At 45.3% G+C, this 23,689-nt stretch overlaps 1 protein-coding gene across 6 annotated transcripts in view; it reads right to left on the bottom strand.

Moving 5' to 3' along the window:
* Positions 1–23,689, bottom strand: part of WDFY4 (WDFY family member 4) — a 300,852-nt gene that overhangs the window by 168,012 nt on the left and 109,151 nt on the right. For all 6 annotated transcript variants that reach the window (XM_055275366.2, XM_055275372.2, XM_063638069.1 and 3 more), the window contains exons 24-31: positions 18,832–18,984; positions 11,933–12,006; positions 9,874–10,035; positions 9,199–9,290; positions 7,380–7,479; positions 4,701–4,906; positions 3,728–3,897; positions 1,354–1,479 (exon numbers count right to left, since the gene is read on the bottom strand). In XM_055275366.2, coding sequence (XP_055131341.1) covers positions 1,354–1,479; positions 3,728–3,897; positions 4,701–4,906; positions 7,380–7,479; positions 9,199–9,290; positions 9,874–10,035; positions 11,933–12,006; positions 18,832–18,984 — 1,083 coding nt within the window. The remainder of the gene's footprint in view (positions 1–1,353; positions 1,480–3,727; positions 3,898–4,700; positions 4,907–7,379; positions 7,480–9,198; positions 9,291–9,873; positions 10,036–11,932; positions 12,007–18,831; positions 18,985–23,689) is intronic.

The raw sequence follows: 23,689 nt of genomic DNA on the forward strand, positions 1-23,689 counted from the left end.
TCTACTTTCTCAGCATAATCCACACACCCAGAAAAACTGGCAAAAGATATAATCAGGCAATTGACAGGAAAATACAGAGAGAGGAAAATAAATAAAGATAGCCAATAAACATATGAAAAATGGTTTCAACCTCAGAAATAATAAATGCAAAAGAACTCAACTATGAAGCCATCATCAGTTTGGCCATGATGTTGAGGCTGTGAGGATGGGGCTGAGTCCTTCTGTACAAGATAAGGAGTTAGATATTTGCTGGTGGGATGTGTCTGCATAATGACTAATGCAATCTTTCTGAGAAGTACATCCAAAAGAAAACACATGAAGGCACACTTTGACCTGCTATACTACATCCCAGAATACACTAAGGAGGTCATCAAGATAGAAAGAAAGATATTTGTTTAAGAAAGTTCATTACAAACAACAAACACTCTGTAAAACAACATCAATTTCTATTACAAATACAAATGATTCCCATGTTTTTTCACTTTATTTGCATGAGAAGAGGTCCACAAATATTGAGGAAAAAAAGGCAAAAGGGGTGCATGTGGTCTTATCCTCTGTGAGGATATGGTCGAATCTTGGAGAAGCATCTGGAAAGATTCCACCAAATTTACAGTGCTCATTTTTGGGTGGGTGTATATCAGGTGGGTGTTGTTTACTTTCTGTTTTTCCCTTTTGTTTAAATGTTAAAGGTAATCATGTATGATTTTACAAAAGCAGTAAGTTTCCCCATACAATCAGGCCTCCAATTGCCTTTGGTGCCTACAGGATGAGGTCAGAATTTTTCAGCCTCTTCTGGAAAACTTCCCTGACCTGGCTTACCATTAATTATTCCTGTTCACAAGTCACATGGCCTCTACCCAATGTCTAAAATAACTCTTCTGCTCACCATCCACCTCTACTGGACCTTGAAGGCTCAAATTAAAGGCTTCTCACTCCAGAAGCCTCTCCATGCCCTGCTTGTAGCTGGCGGCCATCTGCCTTCTCTAAGTCAGGTCCCTTCCCCAGGTCACTCATGAGCAAGGAGATGGACTCCTTGAGAGGAGAGGCCCCTCCTTCTCCTAAGAAATGTTCCCTTTGACTGAAGGCAATAAATCTCCCAGTGAAGAAACCCCACGCTTAAACAAATGATAAACAGGTATCACCTGCAAGAGCACACAACGCTCAGAGACCTAAAGGCTGGGTTTCCAGTTGTGCCCCTGAGTCACTTCTAGGAACCTACCTCACCTCTTCTACAGGGTCTGGCTAATTACTTGCATTAGTGGGAAGATGCTAGGAGAAAAGTCAAGGTGACCCTTCCAAACTGGCCTTCCCATCAGAACCACCTCGGGGCAGCATGTGGGGAATGGATCTCACCTGGCTCATGGTGGCTTTCAGCATTTCCAGGAGCAGCAAGGCACCTTCTGTGCACAGCCCAGCCTGGAGGACTTCTTCCTGGTGGTGCCTCTGCAGAAGCCACTGAAGCATGGCATCAAGGCTGTCCTGGAAGAGGAGGCAGGGGCTGTAAGCAGACCTGTGGCTACTCACCAAGAGAACCAGCTTTGCAGCCAGTTCATCATGTTTCCAGGGGTCCCCAGTGGGAAAAGCAAAAGAGCACAGCAGTAGCCTAGGTGATTGATCCATAGGAACAATTTCACCCCAGTAGATGGTGCATAAGGGAAACAAGCACCTCCAAGAAGGTCCTGAAGACCCCTTAGAGACTGGCACGTAGTTCAGTTATTTTGGTCTGACATCATAAGTCAATATGCTAATCAACTTTAATTAACTTTTGCAAATTAGATTATATAAGACATATAAAGAATTCAAAGGTTTCAGGGGAAACTTCGGCATGTAGAGGTTTAGAGAGATTCTAAACCTAGGGTTTAGAATCAGGATGGCCTGATTCTGCCTTTTTAATAGCTGAGCTCGGGCAAGCTATTGAGCTTCTTGGCACTCAGTTCCCTTCTCTGTGAAATGAGAATTACATTATCTACCCCATGGGATTGTTTAAATATCAAGCAAAATAAAATATGTAAAATATCTATCACAGGTTCCAACACTTAGCAGACATCTGTTTCCTGAGATATGTTAGCGAAATAAAAACTCAGGGTCTCAATGACCTTAGTATAGCATATTAAAAACTTTATTTTGAAGTGTAATCTACAATACTATTAGCATATGTCAAGATTTAGATTTGTCAATAATAAAGATACACAAGAGGGGTAGATTTTTTAACCTTTTCTTTGCAAAGCCACGCCCCTCCCATATTTCAATTCAGTTCAGTTTAACTCAACTCGATTGAGACCAAGAAATAGTTTCTAAGTTGGCTATTTGTCAGGTTCCAGGAAGTTGAGTGAAAGGTGGGTCCGTTCTTCAGGGGCTCAGTTTCTAAGGAGGCAGGCACACATTTGTATTGGTGCCATCCATATAGGGTAAACTACACTGAGGCACAAACGAGGAAATGGTCTCCTCTATCTGGGAGTCTAAGTAGAAGTAGCATCTAAGCTGAGTGCTGAGGGAGGCAGATGATGGTGGGAAAGAGGAGTGAGTAAGGGCAGCACTGTGGGTGAGCGCAGAGCAGCTGGTCTTACTGAAGATGATTTAGGAGACTCACAGCTGAGGGCAGTGAATTGCAGCTGGGTTGGAAAGATACATCAGACAGCCAGAGACGAGGGGGCTTGGTGCCAGCTATGGAGTCTGACCTTGATGCTGCAGGTGTGAAAGTCACCTGAATTTAGTGCAAGGGAGAAGGTGCATATGGTGAGCACAGACTCCTCTTTGGAGAAATGTGGCCAAGGAAGGATAGGAAAGTGATCAATAGGCAGCAGCTGGTCAGGAGTGTTATCAAGGGGCAGCCTCTGGTTTTAGGTGGGATGCGGCTGAACATAATTATGGCTTATGAGGAACAGGTTGGTAGAAAAGGAAAAACTGAAAATACAAAAGGAAGAAAGGGGGCCGGATGCGGTGGCTCACGCCCATAATCCCAACAGTTCAGGAGGCCAAGGCAGGTGGATCACCTGAGGCCAGGAGTTTGAGACCAGCCTGGCCAACTTGGAAAAACCCTGTCTCTACTAAAAACACAAAAATTCACCAGGCATGGTGGTGGATACCTGTAATCCCAGCTACTTGGGAGGCTGAGCTGGGAGAATCGCTTGAACCCGGAAGGCAGAGGTTGCAGTGAGCCGAGATCACGCCACTGCACTCTCCCAGGGTGACACAGTAAAACTCTGTCTCAAAAAAAAAGAAAAGAAAAGAAAGAAAGAAAGAAAGAAAGAAAGAAAGAAAGAAAGAAAGAAAGGATAACTATGGGGTGAGGTCACCCAAGGAAGGAGCTGAAGGAATCCATGACCAGCCTTGAAAAGTCTCTCTGTCCTAGCAACAGGGGCAAGAAGGTGATGACTAAAGTGGGTGGTTGAGGATGAGGGGCTGGGGTGCTGGGGCAGGGCTACCCCAGCATCATGTCATTCCCCTAGCTGTGCCCAAAAGGAAGGTTTTAAAATAGAACTGATCCAAATCAGAGACTTGCTGGGAGGAAGGATGGGAGCAGAGGCCGAGGAAGTCAAGGGCCTGGAAGGAGAGCATTTGAAGGGCTGGCCAAGGGTGTGGGCTGCTAGGGAGGGAAGCGGTCCAGCACCCCATCTGAGCTAGAAGAAGCAGAGGGAGGTAAGTGCAGAGGGTCTTGGCGACCCGCCTTAGTCATGTGGAATCAGAAAACCAAGTGTGTCACCCTGTGGGTGCTCTGAAAACCTACTTTGGGCCCATCCGTCAGCTCTGTGAGTGGTGTCTGCAGGAAGAAGATGGACACGATGAGGTAGACCTCTGGAATGTGGACGTGGTGGGCCAGAAAGTCATTCAAGACACGGAACCCAGGAAGCAGGCACGGGCTCTGCTCAGGCAGTGGCGACTGGCTCTTCAGGTTGTCTATGGATCAGGCAAAAGGGGCACAAAAGCCAGCTGAGAAAAGCTGCTGGTCAAGGTGGGGCCTGGACACACAAGGGAACACCCGGTCACCCACCCATCCCATAGAAATGCTGGATGATAAAATATATTCACACATAGATGGGAGCAAGAAAGCACTCAACAGTAATTCCCTTCGCTGTTCCTGACATGCTCATTCATTCACTCAAAAACATACTTGCTGCCCACCATGTAGGAGGCAACAGGGCAGCTTTGAATTAGGCAACAAGGGTGTAGGGTTTCAACCAAATATACAGAATTCCAGGCACTCATGAAGCTTGCATTGCAGTGGGAGGGACAGACATTAAGCAATTAAATACTCAAATAATTATGAATTCTGTTAAGCACTATAGAGAAAAATAATAACGGCAGAGATAATATAACAAAGGTGCCCCAATTCAAGGAGACCCCTCATCTCCTGGAGGAAGTGGCATTTGAACTGAGATCTGAGGATGAATCCACATCAGGATAAGAGGCATCCCCTCAGGAAGAGGAAGCAGAGTATACAGTGCCCAGGAGAACAGGGCTAAGTAGGTGGGAGGAATGGAAGGCAGCCTCCAGTGTCTGTGCAGTGAGGCTGCGGGGGATCCTGCAAAGGATGTCAGTGGGGCTGGGCTCATTTGGATGTAGGCCTTGGAGTCAGGCCTAGAGGTGATCCTGCTGCACAGAGCTGTGATGGTCTCAAATAAGAAGGGGCCTGGCTTGGTCCTCATTCACATCCCAGGACTAGGTGGTGCCCCACTTCCTGGAGACAGCCACGTGCTCACCCATTACAATATCCACGCCCTCAGTGCTGCGTTCCACCCAGGATCCTGCACACAGGCCATCTCTAAACCGTGTGCGGAGGGAGGGGCTTGCCAGAAAGTGCAGCAGCAGCTTCAATGCCAGCACAGTGGTGCTGGCATGCAGGTGGCCCTGCAGGAGCAGCAGGAACCAGTCAGGCCCCAGTTTCAGAAACATCTCTTCCTTTGACCTGGGAATTAATAAACGTAATCAATGATCTCTCAGTCCATGAGCGAGTGTCATGTCCAGAAAATATGAAATGTCCAGCCTTACAAGTCACTAAGGTGAGGCAAGTTAAAGTTAACATCACTTATTATGTATTACATTTAAAAAGAATGGTAAAATGAAATGCTGGCAACTTTGTTATGCAAGTGATGCATTTGTCTATTAATGGTTGCAGTGTAAGTTGGCCATAGCATTTTGAAGCAATTGGAAACTGTGTATTAATAGATGTAAAAATGTGCATGCCCCTTAATAGCCCTACATAACTACTATTCATACTTACACAGTGGATGACTAGCCACCCATCTAATTTAATTACCATCAATGTAGTCACATGAAACACATAATGAATATTCACCTCCCTTTTTAAAGACACTGGTCAAAATTTATCTAAATGGAATAGTCCAATATTTATGCATTTTTATCAGTTTTAGCACCAAAAAAAAAAACATGATTAATGTCACTTTCAAAAATGATGAGTCTGGAGAATACAGACATGCTGATGGGAACTGGATGAAACAGGAGGGCAGGGGGATGAGTGGCCAATCTGGCAAAGACAATGGGTTCCGCAAAGGACCCAGACTTCTGGGAACCAGTGAAGGCTCCACCTGTGTTCTCAGCTGACACACTAGGCATAGTGAGAATCTGGCTGGTATCCACTGAAATGAGCACTGGACTAGGAGTGAAGAGAAGAGACTGTCCTCTTTTCTAGCCCTGCCTCTGATGTTTAGCAACAGGATGACTTTGGCAGAGCTCCTGATGTGCTCTGATCATTTTCCTCAGTGATTATGTTAATGACGGTGATGATGTTGATGGTGGTGGTGGTGATAGTGATTGACGTTGTGGTGATGGTGGTGGTGATGATGATGGTGGTGGTGGTGGTGACAGTGATGATGTTGATGATGGTGGTGGTGATATTGATGATGTTAATGATGGTGGTGGTGATTATGGTAACGGTGATGCTGGTGGTGATGATGGTGATGATGTCAATAGTGGTGGTAGTGATTATGATGGTGGTGATGGTGATGCTGGTGGTGATGATGTTGATGGTGGTGGTGGTGATGATGTTGGTGGTGGTGATGGTGATTAATGTGGTGATGATGGTGATGGTGGTGGTGGTGGTGGTGATGGTGATGGTGATGGTGATGATGGTGATGGTGATGGTGGTGGTGGTGATGGTGATTAATGTTGTGGTGATGGTGGTGATGATGGTGGTGGTGATGGTGATGATGGTGATGGTGATGGTGGTGGTGATGGTGATGATGAAGGAGATGGCCATAATAGCAATTAGCTTACAGAGAATTTACAGTATTCCAGGCACCATTCTCAGGATTATCCATATATTAATTCATTTCATCTTCACTATAGTCATCTATTGAAAGCATTATGTTGGTGCAAAAATATTGGCGGTTTTTGGCATTAAAAGTAATGAAAAAAACACAATTACATTTTCACCAACATAATACAATTTTTATTCTCATGTAGATGAGTAGAGAGAGGCATACAGGGCTTAAGTAACACCCCCTTGGTCCCTGGGGACAGGGCTAGGATTCGAACCCAGAAGGTATAGATGCCAGAGCCCAGCTGTTAGGCACTGCACTACATTCCCTTTCAAAAAGATGGAAAAGAAAGTGGCTGGACTATCTCATTTCCAAGGCATCTTCCAGTTCTACTGTGTTTTGATTCTAAGAAAGAAAGGATGTATAAGCTGGTAAATTATTAAACACTATTTATAAAGCTGCTTTACTGAGGGGTAACTCCTTACCCCCAAGCCCAGATGCACGTACACACTAGGCGAGCAAGGATCCGGGCTGACTTGCTCAGCACTGCATCCTAGGAGCTGGGAACAGTGTCTGGCATGCAGTAGATGCTCAACAAATTAGGTGTCAAATGAATGACTCCAAGGTTGGAGGTAAAGCAGGCAGGCAGTGGGGAGAGTTAATGGAATCAGCTTTATGATTACACATGATTTTAGAAGTTAATTGAAGGTAGATACTTCTTTTTCCAACTTGGAAAAATAACCAACTCACTAACAGTAAATAGCAGAAGAATTTGGCAAGACTTTTCCTTGATAGATGTTATTTAGGCTCATGATTTTTTCATTCTATTGTCTGCCAAGTACGGGACATCAAAATCAATAATTGTCACAACTGCCAAAACAATAACAATTACACTATAGCAATGGTGACAAAAGGAGTTTATTGTAATTATACCAAATCTGTTTCTAGTTACTCATGCCCACTTAACATTTGCATCAGAATATCTTAGGGCAAGGTCTGGTTCATTGGGTAGAGAGAATATAGTTTTCTTTCTGACTAGTGCAGGAAATACATTGCAGAAAACAGACACAGAGATGCTAAACTTTTCATTAAGAAAAGGTTTAATGCCACACCCTGTATGAGGCAACCTCCTGCCAAATTGCTCTTCCTGGAGCTACTTACTCAGAGGACAGATGAAGCTGGGGGGAAGATATTACACTGAGCAGCATCTCCAGCAACTGGTTTCTGAGCCAGATTGTCTTTCCAGATGTTTGGCTTCCAGCTACAAAAAAGAATTCAGATTTGAGGGAAAACGGATGTAAAGAGACATAATATTTGCTGCAGTAAGCAATCATATTCACCAAACGCTTATTTCACCCAGGAATTGTGGCATGGCTGGGACTCAAAATTTTGGCATTTTATTCTAGCCTCCACACAATGCTTAAAAAGAATTTCAGAAAATGTTACTAAAGTTTCCTTTAGCAATGTCTGCAATGCTGCACATCCTCCAAAAAACAAAAATCCTTAAAATAATAAGGGAAAATATACCTTTCAGTAGAAGAATTTTTTAAATTATCATAGGCTGCAACATTTCATAATCACCTACTATGCACTGATATTATTCAAGCAATCAGGAACGGAGTGCTGAAGACCATGGTCTTTGTTCTCTTTGTTCCTGCTTTCAACTTGCTCCCAGGCTAGACTTTTGGATGTCTATGCTACAATAAAAACAGAACTCAAATCATAGCAGAGGTATATGGAGCAAGGGGAAGAAGAAACTTTACTTCTGAAGAGCCATTAAAGCCCAAAAGGACATAATAACAATGTTTTAATATGTCGGTTAGGTAAAAGTTTCAGAATGCAGTTCATATGAGAAGGAAGGTTGACTAAATAAGTTCACTCTTGGCCCATTATCCATTTGTTCATTCCCTCGGTTGCCCGAAATTTCACAAACAATACACGGCACACATGCCATGCTGTAGAAATAGGACTGATGAGGCAGCTTGGGGAAATGGAGTCATATTTCCCTCTATTCAGATTTTGGCCCCATCTTCAATTAGCTCCTAATCTCATTGAACCTAAGTTTCTTAGTCTGCACAATGGGAATAGTAATTTCTTGCGGCTTGATCTAAGGATAAGAGATAATACTTTATCTAGATTAAATAATGCTATCTAGGAGACTCTTTTGTGATGATAAAACTGTTTTATATCTACCTTGTCCAATAGAGTAGCCACTAGCCTCAGGTAGTTAGTGAGCACTTAGAACATGGCTACAGTGAGTGAGGAATTAAGTTTTTAATTGCATTTAATTTTAATTAGTTAAAATTTGAATTTAAATGGCTCTATGTGGCTTAGGGGCTCTCAACTTGGACAGTGCAGAGCCGCAGGGCCCAGGACAAAGCAGTTGTGATTGTTGCCATCACACTGCCCTAGCAGAGGGAACAAGTTGAACAAGACACAGCTGCAGTTGTGCACCTGGCTAGGCAAAAAGGGAGACTCACATAAACAAACTACAAATCTGTCCACTAGGGTAACCCCAAGGGGCTTTGGAAACACAGAGAAGGTGACTTAATCTGGTTTGGTGGGACTGGGGACAGCTTGGCTAGTAGGGGAGGGATGGCATTTCCCTTGAGTGAAAAGCATGTGCCAAGCACGGACAGAGGGCAGGCCATCACCTGCGGGGGCCTGCAAGTGCTTCAGTGCTGGAGTTGGGGCTCATCAGGAAAGTAAGGGGTAGTGGACATGCTGGTCTACAGGAAACTGATTTTATTCTGCAGGCCTGGAACACCAGTCCCACATTTCAAAGCAGGAATCTGTAATTTTATTTTATTTCTGACTCTCATCATAAAATGACAGCCTCACAGGCCACTGCTTGGAAACCACGGCTTGGCTGTGGGTGCCTTCCCCTTCCTTGCTCAGCCCCTTCCTCTGCACAATGTGGGCCTCTCAGGGGTTCCGTGAGGGCTGTCCTACTGCTTCAAACTGGCAAAGGTCTTCTCACCAGGCAGGGAAGTGTCCAGGGCTCCGTCCATGCAGATCTGCCTCTCATTCACTGACGAAGGCTTGAGGGTGTACACAACAAACAGCCCAATCCTTTATACACAGGGAGAGAAGGACAGGCTCGCAGGCGGGCTCAGCTGAGTCCGCTGAGTACATGCCAGTGTTTTCACACAGACCCACCCACGTGCAGCTGCAAGTGAGAGTTTAAGGGAAATCATCATGGCATGCTGTGTATTTCCAGAGACTTCTACAATCAGTCAGGATTCACCAGAGATGCTAACTCTGGCTCTACCTGATCAGTCAGATAGTGGCAAGGAAAGAGAAGGGGAAACACACTGGTGGCTGGGACTGCCCTTCAGGAGTCTGCAGGAGCCAGGCATGTGGGTCATCGGCAGGCAAGGATGGCAGTGCTTATGGAAATTCCTGAATATTTGGCCACAGTGGGGGAGCCTGAGCAGTGGGAACAGTAAACAAACAGCCCTGCTGGGGAAACTGGCCTGTCCCATCCTGGCTTCAGCAAACCATCATTTCCCCAACTCTCAGCCCTGAACAAAAATTCCTAGAAGGTTCCAAGTGATTCAGGATTGAGCACAATGGGGAGAGAGCTGGGGCCTGTCCTCCCTTTTTAAACAGCCCCGGGGCCCTGCTCTTCCCCCTGGGCAGCTTGGTGTGGTACCTGAGCAAGTCCTGGGTGCTGAAGTGGCCCCTCAGCTGACAGGCCAGGATGCCAATGATGGTGGGGATCTTGGAGGGGGTGAGGCTCGGCTCATTGAATAGGAAGACGAGCTTGGGTATAAGCTGTGCCTGGTGGGCAGCTTCAGCATTCCTGGGTCCTTCCCTGGTGAGTACAGGAGAGAGACAGTAAAAGCTTTTACTGGAATGAACCAAATTTGCTGTGTTTCTGCTAAAAAGGTTTTTCAAGCCAGGCTTGTTCCATGGCCCCTTAACTCCAATGCTCTCTTGGCAATTTGTCAAGATGCTGTCAGACACCCATTGAATACGTGTCTGCTAAGTGCCAGAGTCGCTCGGGTGTGCACTGCCTGTCCCCTCCGCCCCCCGGAAACCACCTTCAAGACAAACCCCAATTATTGACTTTTAAATTCTGAGCCCCAGGGAAAACTAGTGCTGGCCTCAGAAACTCAAACAAAGACAACAGACACTCATGTGACCGGGGAGTACTTCCCACCAGCCAGGAGTGCAGGGCCCTTCACTAGCTTGTCTGGATGTGTGATCTTCCTGCCCGCCCCAAACCACAAAGTGGAGAGACACGCCACTGAAAGTCAAAAGAGAAAAAGACAGAATCCACCTATCCATACCCCCTCCCTCGGATACTCACAAATCCAATTTCCAGTAAATTCTACTCCCCCAAAGAAAACAGCTCCCAGGGTAAATGTCTATTTCTTAGAAAACAACTGGTACAGGTACAGGAAGAAAGCGGAAAGTGGAAGAGAAAAAATGGTGGAGAAAAATGTGGAGGAGGGTGACTTTGGGCAGATTCCTCACCTTGAACTGTCTTTTTTTTTTTTTTCTTGTATTAACACATTAAATTCTGCTGAGCTCCACCTCCCTGATACACAAAAGAGGCAGGACCAGCCCAACTCTGTGTATGATTTACAATCACGGGCTCGTCAGGGAAGACAGATGCTCCTTTACCCAGAAGTCCCGGCTGCCTTTGGTTCTGTTTCCTCTGACAGCACTGAACAGCATGTTTTTCTCTATTCTCTTTTTATCAGACTGTGGCTTATTCTTCTCTGAATTTTACCTCTAAGTACAGGGTGTGAAATGTAGTAAATTTATAATAGATATTCATTCAGTGGCTGAGTGGAAAGCCATTTACAAATACATTCAAAATGCTGAAGGCACCAATGAGCTCTAGACCAGCCTGAGCCAGGAGGAGGCAGGTGGGGTGATATGTGGGCTTCCTTGCCTTCCTTCTCTCTTATTCTGAACACAGCCCCTGGCTCCCTTTGGGAACTACCACTTTCTAACTCCAGAGTGGAAGCCACTTTCCCAGCCCGGTCATGGGACACAGGTTGGCTCAGTGAGACTCAGTCCAATAGCTAGGACTATTAAATTTTTGAAAAGCTGTCTCTCTGCCTATGGTGTTAAGCTGAGGATGTGCTCTGAGGAGCTGCCCAGGAGCCACCTTGCTGCCACAGAAGAAAGCCTGGGCAACCTGAAGACTACGTGGAAAAGGCAGAGGCAAGAGTGGTGACAGAGCTCAGAGAAAATGATGTGAGCCTCACCCAGCTACGGGATGAGATCAGCTCTTTTCAGTTGTAAGAGCCAACGAATTCCCTCTTTACTGGTCTTTTTTCCTCTATTCTTTTTTTCCCTCCTCCCTTCCTTCTTTCCTTCTCTTTTACCTCCCTTAAGCTGGTTTGAGTTGTATTTCTACCACTGGAAGGGTAAAAGAGCCCTGACTAATTCCAAAAGTGCCTTGGAGAAGTCAGTTAGAGGGAGAGTGGACCTTTGCTGGTCACAGTTGCTGAGCCCCCAATATGTGCTTGTCCCTGGAGCTAGAGAGACCTCTAAGCCCCCAGCACCTGCCCTCCTGAGGCCTGAGACCATGAGAGGAGACTGCTCCACAAGCGTGAACCACTGGGAAGGATGTGCTCCCATTTGGGGACCCGGTGTTCTGGGAGCAGGGAAGAGCCACTGGCCACCCTGCCCTGTCTCTGTTCTGGACATTCATCCTTCAGTTCTAACCCCCAGGCTGCCAAGACCCAGCCTACCTTGGTGATTGAAGGATTTCCAAAAGATGGGAAAAGAGGCTGAGCTCCAGATTGTCTGCAGTATTCATCCAGAGCTGGAAGACAAAACAAAACACATGCTAAAATGAAGGTGTGGGAGAAGAAGGATTTGCAGGAAGCATGAGAAGATCAGTGCTGGACATGTGATCCTCTGACTTGGAATCACCAACATGATGTACCAGCTCTGGAATCAGATCAGCTGTCCTGAAACTCCAAGTAGAGAGGCGCCTCCCCTATAGGAAGGCCTTCTCTCGTCATCTCTGCTGCTACTTGGCACTTCACTGTGGGCCTGGTTCCAACCAAGGACACCTGCACTAACCGTCTCCCCCATCTGCTCAGCCTTGGGCCCACAGCCCAAGTGTCCATATTGCAAACTCATCTCATCCTCCCTGGATCCTGCAAGACAAATGATGATGTTCCCACTTTACAGATGAGAAAATAGAGGCTGAGGCAGACCAGCTGAGTGACAGTCTCCACTCACCACCAGCAAGTGGCAGGACTGGAAATAGAAGCCAGGTACAGATTTTCAGGTTTTACACTGTATTGACTACATACCCAATTTGTGCGTGCAACACATCCTTCAGCCCAAACCACAGTGTCATCTCATGCATGACAAAATTGTAAGCGAAACAAAGATATGAAATTCACTGAGATTCTGAAAGTAAAATTGATCACTCAGGTTGTTTACATTCATAGTAAACAAATGTAGCTGCTAGTGATCCTTCTGGGGCAGAATTGATGGATGCCGTCATGTCTTATTTCTACTTCCCTTTAGAGAACGCTAATATTTTTCTTCTCTAAATAGTGACAATTCCTAAGGCCCAGAATATACAAGGTTCAGGTGTGGGATTATAAGCGTGCACTCATATAGCAGCAAAAAGAGCTTGCACTTAATAACTGATACATTTCCTGGTGGCAAGAGGTGCCATAAAAAGACCCAAAATATTATTATCCGCATTTATGTATTTATTTTCTTATTTTTGAGAGACCCAAGCTGGAGTGCAGTGGCCCAAATATGACTCACTGCAGCCTTGACTTCCTGGGCTCAAGCAATTCTCCCACCTCAGCTTTGCGAGTAGCTAGGACTACAGGTTTGCACCACCATGCCTAGCTAATTGTTAAAATTTTTTTGTAGAGATGGGGTATTGTTTTACTGCTCAGGCTAGTCTCTAACTCTTGGGCTCAAGTGTTCCTCCTGCCTCCACCTCCCAAAGTGCTAGGATTACAGGTGTGAGCCACCATACCCGGCCTATTATCTGCATCTAGTAGCTAGAAAGAATGGGACTCAGGGAGACTAAGTAACTTTTCTGGCACCAGACTTTTTTTAATTGGCAGAGACTGTTTTCAAAGTCAATCCACCTGACTACGAAGCCCATTCCTTTGCCCCCACACTGGGTCCCCATGGGCATCACCTACAGATAGTGACCCATAGGGTCAATACTCAAACTTGCTTGAAGCTAAGCAGTTACCCATGACTTTGCTTACTCTTGCTGAATGGGAAATGCAAAAGAACCCCAGTGAACACAAGTTTATCGGGAGGCCTGTGAAGGTAGAGACTGTCCCTTTTTAATCCCTGGAGCCTAGCATCATACATGCCACTATCTTTCGTAAAGATGCATTACATTTTTTAAAAGAATGAGTGGATACAAAGTAAACAAAGTAAAATGAGTGGATTGTTCTTCAGCCAGGAAAAGAGTGACAGATTTCCTGCTGTTTTAAGCACAGCCACTGCCCAAACGCACACACAGAGGTGGGCCAGCTGCCATTTGGGACAGCTGGTATTGATGAAGGCAGCTCTAGTGAAAACATGGGTATCTAGCATGGCACCCCAACATACATGTCTGTAGGGCTCCAAGAGCCCTGCACACTTAGGGTATTGATTCATGAAGGCAGTCATTCAACAAATGATATCACAGGCCTGGGGCTAAGGGCTGAGAGAACTAAGAAAGTCGGATGTGAACCCACCAGTACAATAAGGTGCACCCTTTACTCTTCCCACAAAAGTTCCAGCCTCTGCCATTTCCTTTCCAGAACACAGCAACAATAACAAGTTGCCATACCCATTTGAGGCTACCTAGCTCATCAGGAAATTACATAATACCAAATGTCAGAATTTTGGGAAACATGAATAACTGAATCTTTTGATTGTTATTCTGTGTCACATAAGCCTGTACTAAGGACTATATTAAGATGTCTGGATTGGATTTGTTTGAGTATGGAGTGGATAATGTGTCAGGTATTGCTCTCTCCCCACCCCTGAGATGACTGTACTCTTAGAAATGAACTAGTCAGTTCCTTCTTTAAGAAACCAGAGGCTGGGTATGGTAGCTCATGCCTATAATCCCAGAACTTTGGGAGGCCGAGGTGGGTGGATCACCTGAGGTCAGGAGTTCAAGACCAGCCTGACCAATATGGTGAAATCCCTTCTCTAATAAATATTAAAAAATTAGCCATATGTGGTGGCACGTGCCTGTAATCCCAGCTACTTGGGAGGCTGAGGCAGGAGAATTACTTGAACCTGGGAGTCAGAGGTTGCAGTGAGCTGAGATCGCACCACTGCCCTCCAGCTTGGGCAACAGAGGGAGACTCCATCTCAAAAAAAAAAAAAGAAAGAAAGAAACCAAAACCTAAGACTTAGAAGCCCACAACTTCCTGTTCCTCCCTGATTCTCAACTTCCTGTTCCTCCCTGATTCTCAACTTCCTGTCCAACCCTGCCTTACAACTTCCTATCCAACTCTGTCTTACTTACAACTTCCTGTCCAACCTTGCCTCAACAGCTTCCTGTTCCTCCTTCCCTTACAACCTCCTGTTCCTCCTTCCCTCACAAATTTTTGTCCCTCCCTGCTTCAACAATCTCCCGTACCCACCCTCCCTCACAGCTTCCTGTCCATTCGTTTCTCAACGACTTCCTGTCTCTCCCTTCCTCACAACTTCCTCTTCCTGTCTGCTTCACACCAGTCATCACAGATCCCACCCTTTCTCCTGTGATCCACTCCTTGTCTCCTAACCCTTTGTCTCCTCCGAGGATGTGTCTCATTAGCAGTTTCTTCTCCCACTAGTATTTCAAATGTCTGGTTTTTACTGCCTCTTCTCCTTCAACCTACAAACAGACTTAAGTATCTCAGATCTTAAAACACCAAACTGACTGGGCGCCATGGCTCACGCTTGTAATCCCAGTACTTTGGGAGGCCAAGGTGGGCGGATCATGAGATCAAGAGATCAAGACCATCCTGACCAACATGGTGAAACCCCATCTCTACTACAAATACAAAAATTAGCTGGGCGTGGTGGCAGGTGCCTGTATTCCCAGCTACTCAAGAGGCTGAGGCAAGAGAATCACTTGAACCCTTGAGGCAGAGGTTGCAGTGAGCCACGATTGTGCCACTGCACTCCAGTCTGGCAACAGAGTGAGACTCCATCTCCAAAAAAAACAAACAAACCCAAAACCAAAAGTTCTGAAACTTCCTCTCTGCTATTTTCCAAAGTCCACTGACTGCCTCCACTTTCAGTCTCCCCACACTTCCCCTTACTTCGTTTTTTGTTTGTTTGAGACGAAGTCTCGCTGTTGTCTCCCAGGCTGGAATGCAATGGCATGATCTCAGCTCACTGCAACCTCCGCCTCATGGGTTCAAGTGATTCTCCTGCCTCAGCCTCCTGAGTAGCTGGAATTACAGGCACCCGCAACCATGCCCACCTAATTTTTGTATTTTTAGTAGAGACAGGGTTTCACCGTGTTGGCCAGGCTGGTCCCGAACTCCTGACCTCAGGCGATCTGCCCGCCTCCGCCTCCCCGTGCTGGGATTACAGCCATGAGCCACCAAGCCCGGCCGTTTCTCCTAACTTCTGAGTGGCTTCTGACCCCACAACTTACTTGTCACTAAGCCTGTCAGTGACCTCCAATGGGCACATACAGTGCCCACATCCCTCACCTCACTTTACTTGGTGTAGGCAGAACATGACATTTGGGAAACATTTTTCCCTTTTTGAAATTCTCTCCTCTCAATCTTTTAAATTTTATTTTGTTTCATTTCATTTTGTTTCACTTTGCTTTGCTTTTTAGCATCTGGTTCTTATTGGTGGCTTATTTTCTTAAATCCAGCTTTAAAAGCACCAGATCTCCTGAACGGGGTAGTTTTATTCAGGGTAGGGTGGGGTAGGGTGGGGTCCATGGCCATTCTAGTAGCAGGCAATGGAGCATGATGAGTTCCTGCATTGGTAATTCTTGGGCCATGCTGGTGGCCGGGACACCTTGGGGCCAGACTGGCTGAGCACGGCCACAGCACTTCAGAAGGGGCAGCAGCGGTTGCAGTCAAGACACATTATCTTATTTAGTGGTGTTTTATGGCTATTTATGTACATCTCCTTTCCCCTTGTGCACAGGGAGCCCATTCTCCAGGCCATGCTGGCTTCCTCCACAATCCTCTTTTCCAGCTTCAGATCCAGGACCAGTACATTCATCTTGGCCTGGTTCAACTGGCTAACCTCATAGTTAGGGCTCTTACGCCTGTATTTACAAAAAGATTAGCCTGAACTTTTTCATTTTCTGTACTGTTCTTTTGTGTTCTGCCATCGAGATTAGCTCGTTAAAGAAGCTAGAAAGAACCTATTTCCCACCTGGTGGAATTTCCCTATGAGTGACCGGCCTGGCGTTCCCTTCTGGTTGTTGTTTGTTTCAACAGATTTTAAACGAATGACTCACTTTACTTGATGATTCTAGGATCATTGGGGTTTTTTATTCATTTTAGAGTGCGCTCTGAAAACTTACTTTTTCGATGAGATTGTTCAAATGAACTAAGTTTTCTCATGTATTGGCACAAAGTTACTAATCCAATTGTCTTGTTTCCTTTCCAATTGCTCATTCTTCTGTGGTATTCTCCCCTTTTCCTTACTAATATTATTTATTTGTGGCTTCTGTCTTCTTTTCTTGGCCAATCTTAACAGACGTTTGTCTGTTTTAGGAGAAACAGTAATTGGCCTTGTTGATCCTCTGTATGTCTTTTCTTTCCTATTGTATTAATTTATGTTCTCATTTATATGTTTCCTTCCTTCTTTCTCTGAGTTTTGATTTTGTTTGGTCATTCTAACTTCTTGATCTGAAGTTAGAAGTTAGACATTGAATCGAATCTTGATCTATATTATACAAAGAGTATTCTCTTTTTATAATATACATATTGATGACTGTCAGTCTCCCTCTGGTCCTGCCTTCAGTGGCAGCCCTGTGGTGTTTTGATAAATAGTATTTCCCTTGTCATTTGGCTCTAAGTCACTTCTGGCTCAAGTTATGACTTTTTCACCTGCTGTCCTCATTATCCAACTACCCTTACCTCAGTTTAGGTTTCAAAATCTTCTACCTGGATTTCTTCAATCATCTCATGACCCATCTCTCTGCTTCAGAGCTCTTGTCACTGAAGTCACATACCTAAAATCAAATTCTCACGTCGTTCTACAGTTAACATCCCTAGATATCAAAAGTTTGGTAAAACTTATCAACAATCTAAAAATTGGTGATAATGCCTTTATTCTCATTATTAATTTTGATAATTTATTCTAAGAAAATGTTTTTAAAAGTGGGAGAAATATCGGCACAAAAGTCCCATCTATAACACAATTTATAACAAAATATAGACAGAATCTAAAAATTTGACAATAGAGAAATGATGAAGAAACCAGGAACTCTCAGCATAACAGAATATTATTCCGATCTCAGAACAGTGCTTGTAGGTGTTTGTAATGAAAATGTTTAAATGTTTTTGGTATGTGAGCAAAGACTAGACTCAAAATAACCTACAGTATAATCATGACTACGATTTTAAAAATGTATTATACATAGAAAATACTATAAGAGAATGCATCCAGGTTTGACAAGAATTAACTAGGTCTTGGTAATAGGAGAGTTTCCTCCTCACATTTTTCTCTAATTAAAAAATATTCTATAATAAACATATATCAATTTTTTAATAAACAAAGAAAGACCTTTGAAACTTCTCCTGAGGACCTCCACATGCCCAGGCTAAAGTGTAGTCTGGGCAGTCTAACCCCTTGGGCCTGCCTTCTCTCTCTCCTGTTCTTGCAACCAACACAAACCTGTAGGCCCCCAACAAGCCACTTGCTCTCAAGTCCCCATGGCTGCTCTCACTCTGATGTACAGTATTTGCAAATAGCATATACACTCCACCTGGAAGGTCCTTTTCCCCCTGCATTCTGACTGCCTGCTCACTCCCACTCCCCAGATGCCCTGTGCCTGTCTCACTGTGGCACCTAGCATTTGCAGTGTTACCTTGGCTATGTCCCAGTCCCATCTGGCTGTAGGGAAGGGCTGGGTTCTAGTTTTCACTGTGTCTCCAGGACATGGCCAGTACCTGACCCAGCGGGTGCTCAGTAAATGATGCTTCGTGAATGGGTTGATCCACCCAAAGCAGTTGTGTGCGATGCTCCTCAGTTAGTCTCAGGCGTGTCCTTCTGCATCCCTCAACTCACCCCTTTCAAGAATCATTTGGAAACAGCAAAGCACCACCCAAAGGAACTGAGATCATTTTTCTTTACCCTCATATGTATATGCTAATTTATAGTTTAAAAATCCTTTCCCAGATACTATCTGGCTTAACCCTCATGACAGCCTGCAAGGAGATGAAGGTCTCCACTTCACCCAAGAAAAAGAGTGGGGCTCAGAGAGGTCAAGAGATTTGTCCGAAGCCACTCAGTTCATAGGTGGCAGATGTCATTACAAACCAGGGCCTCTGGGCAGGCTTGTTTGGTTTTCCCTCTCCCTACCATCATGACTATGAGGGAAGCTGACATTCTGGGTTTAGGGGAAAGCCCAGACTTAGCATATTTACCATCACATACACTCCTGAAGGGCTAAGGGCCAATCTCTAATTACCTCGAAATTGCAGAGGATGTGCTGGAAGACACCAGTGTTGGTGATAGCAGATGACCTGAAGCCCAGCTCCACAGTGCCAGCCACTGAGAGGATCAGCTGAAAAATTCGATGGTTCAGGAGAGAGGCCTTCTTCCTCAGGAGGAACGCCATTATCTGAAAAGGTTAACACAAAGCAGTTTCCTCATGGATGCAGCATTAGAGCTTTCCCCTTCACCCACTTGTCCCAGTCCAGTCTGCAAAGCTTCTGCTCTCTGCTGCTACCATCCTTCATTCCCATGTTCTCAGAAGAAAAATACACATCAACTTCTGTGGCCACTTTTCTGTGCTGTGACCTGACTTCTCACTGGGACCCTTACTTTTCCCTGCATCTTTTCCATGTTTCGAGAATGCCACACTCTCCTGGTTTCCTCCCACACTCCTCAAGCCTCATTCTCATTTTCTGTTACTGGGTCCTTTACATGCATAACCATCCCATAAATGCTGCATTTACGGGAAGCTACCACCTGCCCATGAGCCTGGCTGCACCCAGCCAGATGTGCCTGTCAGTTGCACCAGCCCCTGGGAAGCCAGCAACATGCAGCATCCATCCCAGCATGGAGGCACTTGGGTCCCAGCATACATTTGGTGACCCAGTTTGTCTCAGGTGAAGAAGATGGGTCCCACCAAGCCTCACATCTCTGTTGACTCCAGCCCCACACGAATCAGTCTGCCCAGCCATCCATTGGCATATGAGCCTTGAGCCACCTAATCTGGAGTCTCAGCTCCTTCCATCCATGGCTCTATTCCCCATCAATGGCTCCAACACAGCCCGCCCTCTCTCCCTGTCCTCCCAGACATGTTCTTGCAACATACCCTTGGGAAGCCTTGTTTGTGATCAGAAAAGACTCAATATCTTTCCAGACTATTCATATATATATATATATATACACATATATATATATATATATACATATATATATATATATATATATATACATATATATATATATATATATACACACACACATACATATATGAAATCCCACAGCAAGACAAAATTAGGGTGGCTAAAAGTTGCATGTGAAAACATTCAGGCTGACTGGCTTCACTTTACATCAAATAGTGTCAAATGTCAAACTGACACTCAGTTGGTTCTGGCAATCCAACGCTGTCTTTCTAATAAGCTATATTTTCTTATCCTAAAGATCATAGTTTCATTGCTTCTCCTCTCTCCTCTCACCTCTCTTCCTCTCCCCAACCTGACCTCATATTTTGCTGAGAAGATAAAACCCATCAGATATGAATACTCTGTCTTCCCACCACCAAATTAACAAATACAAGTGTTGCATTCCTTCCTGTCACAAGCAGAGTCTCCCATCTACCTGGTCTCTGGATCCTACTGGTCACCATCTCAAGGACGCTGCTCTTTGAGATAACTGTTCTCTCTAAGCTTCCACTGCCCCAACCCTGGATCTCTTCCTCCTATGTACAAATATATTCTAGTATTTCTCATTGTAAAAATAACCCTCCCTCCAACCCTAATCCCTGTAGCTTTTACGCAGTTCCTCCTGCTCATAGGCAAACTTCTAGAAAGCATTATCAACACACCCTGGCTCCATGTCCTCACCTCACATTCTCTTTTCAACCCACATCAGCCAGCCACTGCCTCCACCTGGCCACCTCCCTCAGAAAGGCCACCAGGGACTTTCAGGTGGCCAAATCCAAAGAGGACGCCTCCACGCTTTGTTTGTGCTATTCTTTATTAGCATTTAACATGGTTTGACCATACCTGCCTTCTCAAAACACGTTCTTTTTTCAGATTCCTTGACGTAACTGTCTTTGGTTTTTCTTCCCTCTTGCTTCTCAATCTCCTTTACTGGGTTTTAATTATATTCCCAGCTCCACGTGGTTAGCTCCTCTTTGTTTCCCCCTCAACCTTCTTCTCGCTCTACAGCTTCTTTTTGGCAATTTCATCAATTTCCTTAGATTAAATATCATCATGGCGGCGATGACCCTCATATTTACACCTCCAGCACAGCCTGCCCCTGAGCTCCAGAGCCTTCTCTCCCACATGATACTTCACCTTCAATGTCTCACAAACATTTCCCACTGAGCGTGTTCCAGCATCTCCCTTCCTTCCTGTCAGCAGCCTGCTGGACCGCCCTGGCTCCTTTCCAGCGCCACCTGCCCAGGCTGCTCAGAGATCCTGAGACTCCTCAGGTCAGGAACACAGGCTCCTATTAGTTCAGATTCTATCTCAGCCCCTGCTTGAACCACATCCCCATGCCTCATCTTCTCCACTGGCATCAAGGGGCATTCTAACACCTCGGTCAGTCCGATTCCCTGTCCCAGCCTTCCTGCAATTGCCCATCACCTGTGAGGCAGAACCTACATTCCCTACAGTGGCAAGGTTATGGCTCCCTACCCTCCATTTGGTATGCCATGCACAGCTCCATAACCACCCTCACCTCCTAGCCGTGTGGAGGAACCCAGACCAGATCCTGGAAGTGTTTTAATGTTGGTCTGGAACAGTATCCTCCTCTTTCCCCATATTAAGAACACCCATCCTATCAAACTCAGCTGGCTATTGCTTAGTCTGAGAAGAGTCTGATAAGTCAGCTAGACAGAAAAAACAGATAGGAAGGTTTATGCTCTCCCACCCAACAAGTAAACCAGCAGATGAGCCTACAGTAAAACCTAAAAACTGATGAAATCCACTCCTGAGCAAGCCACTTAATTGAAGACCCTTGTTTTCATTCACGGATTCATTCCCCAATCCTAACTGAGCACCTAGTATCTATGGCATGTTCTTAGGTTACAGCAATAAACAAGCAGGACACATGCCCTTATGAAGCATGTGTCTGGGGGTGAAACAGACACAAATGTGGTGATACAGAAGCAGACATCACGCAAATGCACATGCAGGTTACAAAGAAAGAAACACAAAGTGAGAAAACGTGCCTAGAAAAGGATGAGGGAGGATGGAGGTTGCATTTTATAAAGAGCGGACAAGAAAGTTTAAAAAAAAAAAAATAAAATAATACTATTTCTTCAATCAAACCTGCCATTTACCACCTCTCTTGCCAGCCAGCTTCTCCTTCTGATTTTCCCCAAAGACATAAATATTTGAAATGTTTCCTTTTTAAAGACAGAATAACAATTTTAAAATTTCCTTATTCTGCCTTCATGTGTAAGTGTACAATAAACCTCTGAATCTGATGAGCTTTTTTACTCAAAGGAGGTATCTGAGAGACTCTCCCTCATGCTAACAGTATTTTTCTGTCCACCTTCTTGGATGGTAAGTCCCATGAAAACAGGGACTAAACTCATCTTGTTCACCTCACATCCCTAGTGCCTAGCACAGTGCCTGGTCTTAAGAAGCATTTGATCAATTAAGTTGAGTAAAGAGATTCCATCCTTGGGCCACTCCTTGTCTCTACCATCTCTTCCTGGAAAGCTCAGCCAGCTCAGTCTCCAGGAAACCTCTTGATGAGCTTCCTTTTTTAACAAAACCCTTTTTGACCCCTCTACCTACATGTGACAGCAGGCGCTATGTACCTCTGTGGTAGATAGTTCCTTCTCTCAAGGCAATGTTCTCATTTCTGAACCCTCACTGAGAGCTCACCGTGCCCACCCCCCATCCCCAGGACTGGGCAATGAGACCACAGTGAGCCTGAGGTAGTCTGAGCTTTCTAAGAAGCTCAGAGTTTCTGGGAAGATAGCCAGGTAGCCAGTGAGTCACAAAGCATGTAGTAGTTCTTGATGTGAATCTTGGACACCGATTGCATTTTTATTTATGTTAAAATTATTTTGGTTCTTGTTTTATTTTATCCTTCTAGATACACTCATGAGGGCAGGAACTGATTTGTGCCATTTTAGAAATGGTCACAATAATTATTAAAATCCCTAGCCACAGCAGATATCCTTGTGCTGTATTAGAATAGATCCTACTACTATCATCTTTAACAGCATATTCAGAGAAAACCTTTGTGTACCAATATACCTAATTCTTGAGTTTTAGCGTAAACTCAGACATACCCATTTACTCATTCCCAAAACATGTACTGAGTGTCTTCATGGTGTCAGTAATACACCAGCAAAGAGTAAAAAATATTAGGATCTTTAGAAGATTCCAGTAGAGATGTGTAGAAAGGGCATTCCAGTGTGGGTGCGAGAGCAGTTAAAACGGGATGTGCCCATGGTGCCAAGGGGACCAGGAGACAGCCACATGCTCAGCTGGGGGAAGAGAATGCTGCCTTTGCTATTTGAGCTTGATCTGGGAAAACAGAAAGAGGGTGCTTGAGGGAGAAAAAAAGAGGTGCTCCAAGTGGAGGCCACAGGCACACAAAGTCGCTGTTTAATGATTGGAGAAGGTGCAGGATTTGGGGAGGTGGGAGCATAGGCTGAAATGTTGGCTGGATTGGAGATGGGCTGGAAGGAAAGGTCTGTGGCCAGTTTTGCATGGCTTTGAAAACCTGTCTAGGGACTTTGGGATATGGTATCGGTAATCAGATGCCTTTGAAGGTTTTACACACAGGAGGGACACCACCAGATATGTGATGTGGGGCTACAGCTGGCATCAGTGGGCTACGAGGGACAGGCTGGGGGAAGGGTTTACTGTCCAGCTGTGGCAGTAGTCCAGACAGACAGGGGGAGTGCCCAGAAGGCCATCACACAGCTCTCTTCTGCTCTAACCCTGACCCAGTAGCCAGAGACACAGGAGGCTTTGCCCTAATCACCCAGCAGCCCCCACACCAGAAGAAGCCTCCACTGCCTGAGACCCGTGACATGGCCCAGACCCCGACCCTGGCCCTGCCCTCCTAATTCCTCACCTGGCTGCCTCCCAGCCATGTGAGAAGTTACTCAAGGGCAGTGGCCA

Source organism: Symphalangus syndactylus, chromosome 4 (genome assembly GCF_028878055.3).
Source record: "Symphalangus syndactylus isolate Jambi chromosome 4, NHGRI_mSymSyn1-v2.1_pri, whole genome shotgun sequence".
In the NCBI taxonomy this organism is placed as follows: Eukaryota; Metazoa; Chordata; class Mammalia; order Primates; family Hylobatidae; genus Symphalangus; species Symphalangus syndactylus.